The sequence below is a fragment of the Triturus cristatus genome, chromosome 11 (assembly GCF_964204655.1).
Source record: "Triturus cristatus chromosome 11, aTriCri1.1, whole genome shotgun sequence".
NCBI classification, from domain to species: Eukaryota; Metazoa; Chordata; class Amphibia; order Caudata; family Salamandridae; genus Triturus; species Triturus cristatus.
Genome location: NC_140594.1, coordinates 433,429,108 through 433,438,535, shown reverse-complemented (window position 1 = coordinate 433,438,535; position 9,428 = coordinate 433,429,108). Strand labels below are relative to the sequence as shown.

The following is a 9,428-nucleotide window of genomic DNA, read 5'->3' as shown; positions in this document are numbered from 1 at the left end:
TGCCCTCCAGCCCAACGGGGGAAATTCCGGTTTCCGCTACAGGCAGTCCGGCCCTGGGCCTTTCCACGAGCGCAGAGGCCCTTTGTGAGTCGGCCCTCAATAATTTAGTGCTCTACCCCTGACCTGCTTAAATGATTGCTGAGGTCGTTGATCCCAGGCTAAATGTTGAGTCAACTTTCTACAGCAATAGATGTCGGTTGTGGCCTGTGATGCAGGAGTCTTCCTCCCAGCTGGCATCAAGCAGCTGATTGGTCGCTGCTCGCCAGTTTGCCCCGTCCAATCACAAGGCCTGTTCTCATGTAGGGCAGGGAGGACATGTTAATCCTTGGCCATAATTTATGGACTTGTCATAATATCCCACTGAATCAGCAGTTCGCAAACACTGGGACTGATAAGCCGAATCAATACCGCAACTTGACATGTCCTGACAATATTTATGGCTATTTCGTCATTAAAGGCCGATTATAATCTTACTTCATTGAAACGTGCCGACTTTCCGAGACATTCTCTGTGCGTGGCAGCCGGTTCTCAGAGCAGTCCTTCCTTCGGCGTAGTGTTCATCCCAGAGTCTAAAATGACGGCCCCTGTAAGTATTTCTTCATGTATTAATCTATCAATGTAATGTGAATTAAACCAGGGAATATGTATCAGTAGTGAAGGCTGCTATATTTTTGCGCCTCTAGCCCTCGGGAGGAGACCTCTGTGTGCTCTGCTCCATAGCCTGCGGTTTGCAGCAGTGTTTTGGTTGCATCGAGGGTGCGGGATGGTTTGTGGACTGTCACGGGGGCATCCGTCCTCACACTGCGTGTCAGTCTGAGCTCAGGGTTACCACTAAACGCACCTCAATGGATGCCCAAACCTGGCTGACACCACAGTGGTGTTTTCTGTTTCTTTTCCATAATCTTGGCTTCTTGTTGTCCTTATGCTCCTTTCTGTCACTGTACTTCCTGTGATGTCATAAGGTTCCATTTCAGGATCCTTCAGGGCATCAGTAAGTATCCGATCAAGCTGTTGGTGGGGGAGCATTAACCTTAGCATCTCAACTGCCTATCTTGGTGTCATCCGATGCTCCAATAACTATCTTACTAAGTCTATCGGCCCAATTTCAGCCATCTTACTTGTGGCTACGATCACTTTGTCACATTGTTGTTCTCAGCAGAATTAGAAGAGAGTTGGTGGTTTGCTGTTCTTAATTGATGGTGATGTTGTAGCTGTCCACAGTCTCGTCACACACAGTGCTGGTCATATGTGTGTTGCTATATATAGGGAAGTGGAAACTTAGATACGGAAGCACCGAAGTTAATATATCATTCCTGGGCAGTGAGAGGGAGTGTTGAAGGAGTCTGGTATTCTTTATGGAACATCAGGGTGACTGGTGTTAAATGTTGAAACTGTTTTGGCCCTTCATTTTTAATTGATGTAATTATTTTTAGCACCATCTAACCAAGCGATAACATGAATTTTTTTACACTGGAAGACGGGATGGGCACCTTACATCAAGGGATTTACTTTCAAGTGACACAGTGAACAGGGATTTACTTTCAAGTGACACAGTGAACATATTGGAAGAATGGATAGCAAAGGAAGAAGTATGAGAAGAAATTTATGTTTTGAAAATTGATGATTTCAAGACTTGCGTCATTATATTTAGAAGATAATTGCGCATTGTAGTTATGTGCAGTCACAAAAAAAAAATATAGAGTTAGGGGGTGTAGTTAGGTAACACAGTTGTTGAACTTATATAATGGAAACCCCAACTCTAATGTCCAATCCCGGCTTCCCGTTACACCAATGTATGTGATCCTGAGTAAATCTCTCAAACACCCATGCTTCAATTGCCTTGTCCGCCAAAATTATAAGCACTTACAAATGGTTGGAAATCTGCTGTTAGATGGTACATGAAAAAGAACTCCACATTGAGGTAACTTTATATAACTTAAAGAATTGGGGAACAACACGTTGCCATACCGAATTAATAAGGTAGTGTAAATGCCTAAAACAATAAAATATTATAAAACCAGAGGCAAATACGTTGTTTAAAAAAACAAAAAATCTGCAAGTAACATAGATCGTACCCATTTGCCACCACGGTCTGCTAAGTCACTTTCCTGTTTGCTAATGGGGACGTCAACAAGTCGGCAGATCACCTTGTGTCGCCATATGTAACAGTGTCTCATTTTATCGCTTTCTTCGCAGATGTTGGTTGCAGCCCTGCTTGGTATCTGCCTGACCCAAGCATTCGCTGTTCAGGTAAGGGGTACTTCAATTCAACATTTATATATGGCATCATCCACGTTCATTAAATTGCTTTCCTAAAGTGGGTGCTAAGTAATCCAGCACTGGAGTACCTGACATAGCAAACAAGCATTGATAAATGCTTTAGGTTTCACCTATGTGATTAATAATAAGCTGTTTTTTGTTGTAAGTTGTAGCTTGCTGATTAGTTGTACAATATAAGTTACAAACAGTCTGCTAAAGTGTTTATGTACAATAAGGCAATATATTGTGCTGTTACTAGTTGTATAGTGTGGGTAAGTAATAGCAGCATTTACAAAAATTAAATGAAAGAGAGAAAAAATAGGATTAATTGATGTAATAGCAATATTATGTGTTTAGAGGAATTCTGACAACTTTTGGGCCTGGTGCCAGTGGACCTGCTGCACCATTCCAATCATGACCCTATTGTCTGTAAGGTAACTGTACTTGTTACTGCCTGTTTAGTAGTAAAATATGGCAATATTTGGTGATTAGAGGGGTTCCTAAAGCTTTTGGCCCCAGTGCCACTGCACCATTCAAATCATGCCCCTTTTAACTGCAAGAAAACTGCCTGTTTAGTAGTAAGATATTTCAATATTTGGTGTTTAGAGAGGTTCCTCAAGCTTTTGGCCCAGGCGTCACTGCCCCTGCTCCACCATTGAATTCATGTCCCTGGTGCCTACAAGGTAACTGCACTTGTGACTTCATATTTAGTAGTTAAAGATAGCAATATTTGTTGCTTAGAGGAGTTCTGACAACCTTTGACCACAGTACCACTGCACCTGCAGCACCATTAAAATCATGGCCCTAGTGCCTGCCTGCCAGAATACTGCACTTGTGACTACCTGTTTAGTAGTAAAGCTTTGCAATATTCTGCGTTTAGTGGGGTCGCCAGAGATTTTGGCCCCGGTGTCACTGCACCTGCTGCACCATTCCAATCATGCTGTCTGCAAGGTAAATGCACGTGTGACTGTCTGTTTGGTAGTAAAATATAGCAATATTATCTGTTTATGGGGGGGGGGGCTAGAGCTTTTGGTCTTGGTGCTGCTACACCTGCTGCACCATTTAAATTATGACCCTGTTGCCTGCTATATAAATGCACTTGTGATTGTCTTGTTTAGTAATAACATTTTGCAATAATCTGGGTTTAGTGGGGTATTGAGAGCTTTTGGTCCCAGTGTCACTGCACCTGTGCCCCATTCAAATCAAGTCCCTTTTAGCTGCAGGGTAACTACAATTTGACTGCCTGAAAGTAAAATATAGAAATATTATATGTTTAGAGAAGTTCAGACAACTTTTTGGCCCGGTGCTACTGCATCTGCTGCACCATTCAAATTATGACCCTGTTGACTGCAAAGTAATTGCACTTGTGATTGCCTGTTTTAAGAATACAATATAGCAATATTAGGTGTTTAGTGGAGTGCCTGGGGCTTTTTGTCCCGGTGCCACTGCACTTGCTGCACTATTGAAATCATGACTCCAGTGCTCACTAGATAACTGCTCTTATAACTGCCTGTTTAGTAGTAAAATATAGCAATATTAGGTGAACAGAGGAGTTCTGACAACTTTTGGCCCCGGTGCCACTGCACCTGCTGCACCATTTCAATCAAACCCCTTTCAAAGGCAAGGTAACTGCAATTGTGACTACCTGTATAGTAGTAAAATATAGCAATATTAGGTCTTTAGAGTCAGTCTAGATGGTGAACTCTGCTCCGCTCGTTGACTTTGCGGAGTTTTCTGCACTTCGCGTTACACCGAGCTCGCTGAGTTCTGAAGAACTCTGCTTTGCGTTACGGAGCGGAGTTTTTTTCCTTGCTCGCGTTCGTCAACGTCAAGTTGGCAAGCAAGGAAAATCCACTTGCCGGTAAGACTTGTCCTTGTTTGCGATCATCAACATCAAGTTAGCCAGCGCGAGCGTGGAAAATGTACCTCCCCGTGAGATTTCTCAACGCAGGCGGTCAGATTTCTCATTGTGAGTGGTTGGGTATGCTTGTGACTGCTCATGTTGAAAAACCGCCCGTTGGCATTGAGAAAGCTGACACTCGAGTAAAAATCTACTTGAGCGGCAGAAAGGAAGCAGCGCCTGCTTGCGCTGTGCATGCTGCCGTTTGCGATGATTGCACAGTGCGAAGAAGCACCTGGCACTGAAAATCAACGCAAACAGCATTTATCCACCGCACTCCGCTGCTTGCAGAGCTCCGTAAAGTGCGGCAGAGTTTTTTTTTGCATCGCGGAACTCCACGGACTCCGCCTAGGCTTAGTTTAGAGGAGTTTTGACAACTTTTTGGCCCTGTGACACTGTACTTTCTGAACCATTCAAATCATTACCCTGTTGTCTGCAAGGTTACTGCATTAGTGACTGCCTGTTTAGAAGTAGAATATAGCAACATTAAGTGTTTATTGGGGTGCCTGGAGCTTATGGTCCCGGTGCCACTGCACCTGCTGCTCTATTGAAATCATGACCATAGTGCTTAGAAGAGTTCTGACAACTTTTTGGCCCAGTGCCACTGCATTTGCTGCACTTGTGACTGCCTGTTTGGTAGTAAAATATAGCAATAATCTGGGTTTGGTGGGGTCCCTGGAGGTATTTTCCACAGCACCACTGCACCTGCTGCACCATTTACATCGTCTGTTTTACTGCATGGTAACTGCAATTGTGACTGCCTGTTTAGTAGTCAAATATAGCAATATTATGTGTTCAGAGGAGTTCTGACTTATGGGCCTGGTGCTACTGCACCTGTTGCACAATTCAGATCATGACCCTGCACTTGTGGCTGCCTGTTTAGTTGTAAAATATAGCATAGCTCTTCTATGTAACTTTATTTTTATTGTGCAATATTTATCACAACATTTAGAATTTGATCATACTGACCAAATGGATTAATTTAAAAAAATCAATCCGATTATGCCTACAAAGTTCAAAGAAGGGTACTGAGGCATGTATAGGAAATGCCACAATTGTTCTAAGGCTAAAGCATCTGCTTTACTCAACTAAGTAATAAAAAGCCAGCATACTCTTTGAAACTGTCTGCCTTTTCCATGGGAAGATATCTTATCCTGACAGAAGAGATCTTATCAGGACAGTTAATGGGGCTTAAACTGTGTGAACAGCTTTAGTAGTAGTATAGTAAATGTGCGCAGCCAGGGGAAGTTAAAAAAAAAGTTCCACACAAAAGCGACTGAACACAGTAATTCGCCATTGGGAACTGATAAACGCCCCCTTTTAAGATATATGAAATACAAGAGATTTCACAAGCGCTATGCAGGCAAAACCAGCAAATCCGGGACCCTCGGTCTCCCTGTCACAAGGGGGTCTATGAGTACTTGTACAGAGGGAGTGAACTTACGGATATATTCCCTGTCACTTCCTGGCAGACTGCTTCACCTGAAAGGCTAATAAGGCTGGGGCCAAGCCAGTCACAGGTCAAGCTAATGCCTGACCTGCGAGTGACTCTTCTCAGAATACACGCTTTTCATGTCAGTGCCTAAGAAACAGAACCAAGAAGCTGTAGAGAAGGGGCCAATTTGCGCTTACACCTGGAATGTGGAGAAGCACTAGATTCACAGGTCCTAATGCATGTTCTTTTCAGGTACTGTGAGGAGACCAGGGAAAACTCAATGGCAGGGGATGTCCAAAGTAGGTTGAGAAGTGGTGTTTCCAAGGTAGATTGTGAGGTCAGCTGCTAACTAACTGTTCTAAGGAGTTCACTTTAATTAATGTAATTGTTTGTAGATGCATATTATGTGCACATTGTCACTAAACCCTGCCCATGGGTCTGACCTTTTCTGATATGTGTTGCTCCCTCCCCCCCACTCTACAATACTTTGATCCTAGTGTTTGACTGTTCAACTTGATGTTTTATGGTAGTGACTTTTTATGAAAGTCAATAGAGTCATATGTGTGCTCAGGCTACCTCTATCTCAGTTCTCCTAGTTCTTCAGTGTTCAAACAAATACAAATAACTCTATGGTAATTAAATTATAATTGCAGTGGTTCCATTCTAAATAATGAAAGAAGGATTACCATTTGGAAGCATGGGGCGGGGAAAGGGGTGCATACAGATCCTACACAAATTCAGGATAATGAGGCCAATGAGGTTGATGATTTCGGGATATGTCTTGAGAAACTTGATTTGCATTTCAACCCAAAATTAGCATGACCATGGAAAGGCACCATTTTTACATTCCTTTTATTTTAAATTCAGAAGTTTGGCAAAAGAGAAAGTTACTTCAGGGAGCAAACCAGGTTGACCAGAGGTGGAAACTGGGCATCAGTTGAAAGGGACCATCAACGCATATAATTGTGCATTGCTGTTACAGGTCTAAATCATGAATGGTGGGTATTTTGGGACCCCTAGGGTCTCATTACAAAGACAGCTATATTTTTCTCAGCATTTCCACTTCTTAGATTACCCAGTACTAGAGGCATGGGTAACTTTCCTGAGGGGGGTTGATGGGCCTTACAAGTGGTACCCTGGGGGTTCCCTTAGAAATATGAATTACTGCAAGAATCAGTAACTCCACTCGTATTACTCCTGGTAATTAATCATAATTCACTGGTATTTCAGCTGAAGACTCCCAGTGAAACACCACAGATCCGGTGAGCTGCTCATCCACCCTCTCCAATAAACCAGACTCAGTACTCTTAATTTGGGATTATTCGTATGGCTTACTGTGATATCTGTTAAAGATGCTACCTGCTTAGGAAGTAAAGTTCTCACACTTTTAAGATGGCCGTGTCATTTTTGTATGGTACCAGGAGTTTGTGGCCTAAACATTGTACAATAAAAACATAGGGAATATTTGCAAAGAACTCATGCAACTCAGCACAGCGCATCAGCCAGAGTTGATTCACTGCATGAAAGGTAGAGAGCAGGACAGCACACGCATATCTTGCGGGCATGGTGCTGTATTCCCACTGCACTGGCACATTTTAGGCTGCCCTGCACCACACATATACCCATGCATCATAGTGAAAAGGTGTGAGCATGATGTCTAGAATATAGGTTTTGTACTGGAAGGGTACCCTTCCATCACAAAATACTATGCTTAGAAATAGTATTCACATGCAAAGGCAGAAAGGTTTTGAGAAAAGAAAACTTTTCTCAAATGTTACACCTGCCTTGAGTAGGCATGAATTTTTGGCACAAAGCATCTACCTTAGCCCCTTCACTGCGAGGCCTTTTCCCCCTCCTGTGCCACGCCCTTTTTTGGCTATTTGGGGTAGTGCGCGCTGAGGCCCCTGTAACTTTTTGACCACATAAGGTATCCACACCAAATTTGCGTTCTTTTCTTCCAACATCATGGGGATTTTGAAGGTACTCAGGGTTTGTGGATTCCCCTGGAGGGGTCACAGAAATGAGCCAAAATATAGCAAAATGTAGTTTTTTTGGTGGAAAATGGGAAAAACGGGCTGCAAATGAAAGCATCTGGTTTTTCCCGGTAAATGTTATCAAAAAAGGGTTTGTGGGGCTGAAATCACAATTTTCCCAGCTTTTAGGGGATACCAGACTTTTGTCAGAAACCCAACATTTTTTACACAGTTTTGGCATTTTTCTGGGACATAGCCTATTTTTGCAATTTTTTGTGCTTTCAACCTCCTTCCAGTTAATGGTAGACATGGGTACAAAAGCAATAATGGATCCTGGAAAGCTATACATTTTACAGAAGTAGACAAAATTCTGAATTCAGCAAGGGGTCATTTGTGTAGATCCATCAAGGTTTCTTTATAGAAACTAACAGTTAAATATAGGATAAATTGAAAATTTGTTGAAAAAACAAAGCCTTTGGTGTCAACATTTTCACCTGTAACTTCTTCTAATTATGACAGCTCTTTGAAAGCAATATACCGTTACATCCGCTGGACATTACTGGTTGTGGGGATATATAGGACTTGTAGGTTCACCAAGAACCCGACTAAACCAGAGCCAAAAACTGAGCAGCAACTTGCAATGTTTTTTTATTATGTATCGGGTATATAGTAATTATTCTGTAAAAATGTGTACATGGAAAAATCGGTATGAAAGACACCTATGTATTTCTGAAATGGGAACAAAATATAGAGTTTAGAAACAGTAGATATTTGCACATTTCCGAAATTGGGAATACTCATACTAGCATGATAATTATCAGTCATTTTTTAGAATGACTTCTTTTTTACACAATGTCTTTCATTTGGAAGGCAGAAATGCATCGAAAGTCAATAGGCAATAACAGTTCCTTTACAAATCTGAAATACCCTAAGTCTCCCGATAAAAATGGAACCTCACTTGTAGGGGTAGGCGTAGTGCCCACAACAGGAAATGGCTCAAAACCCAACGTGAACACACCACATTTTCACAATGCAAAATTACCCTTTTTTGGCAAAGTGCCTAGCTGTAGTTTTTGAACCATAGCTCTGCCGGCACCTAGGGGAACCTAGCAAGCCTATACATTTTTTTAAACTAGACACCCAGGGGAATCCAGGATGGGGTGACTTGACTGCCTCCCACCAGGTTCTGTTACCCAGAATCCCTTGCAAATCTAAAAAATTGCCAAAAAAACACCTTTTCCCCACATTTCTGTGGTGGAAAGTTCTGGAATCTACTTGGATCCACAAATTTCCACCCACCCAGTGTTCCCCAAAGTCTTCCGAGAAAAATGGTACCTCACTTGTGTGGGTCGGTCTAGTGCCCGCGACAGGAAACGGCGCAAAACGCAACGTGGACACACCTCAATTTCGCTGTGAAAAATGACCCTTTTTTGGCAAAGTGCCTAGCTGTAGTTTTTTAACCATAGCTCTGCCGGCACCAAGGGAAACCTAGCAAACCTATACATTTTTGAAAACTAGATACCCAGGGGAATCCAGGATGGGGTGACTTGACTGCCTCACACCAGGTTCTGTTACCCAGAATCCCTTGTAAACCTAAAAAATTGCCAAAAATAACACATTTTCTACACATTTCTCTGGTGGAAAGGTCTGGAATCTGCGTGGATCCACAAATTTCCACCCACCCCGCGTTCCCCAAAGTCTCCTGAGAAAAATGGTACCTCACTTGTGTGGGTCGGCCTAGTGCCCACGACAGGAAACGGTGCAAAACGCCACGTGGACACACCTCAATTTCGCTGTGAAAAATGACCCTTTTTTGGCAAAGTGCCTAGCTGTTGTTTTTTAACCATAGCTCTGCCGGCAC

General features: G+C 42.6%; 1 protein-coding gene across 1 annotated transcript in view; it reads left to right on the top strand.

The window, feature by feature from the left end:
* Positions 1 to 434: 434 nt before the first annotated feature.
* Positions 435 to 9,428, top strand: part of LOC146784392 (gastrokine-3-like) — a 35,255-nt gene continuing 26,261 nt past the window's right edge. Inside the window, exons 1-2 of the mRNA XM_085634552.1 lie at positions 435 to 586; positions 2,197 to 2,250. Coding sequence (XP_085490678.1) covers positions 437 to 586; positions 2,197 to 2,250 — 204 coding nt within the window. The 5' untranslated portion in view covers positions 435 to 436. The remainder of the gene's footprint in view (positions 587 to 2,196; positions 2,251 to 9,428) is intronic.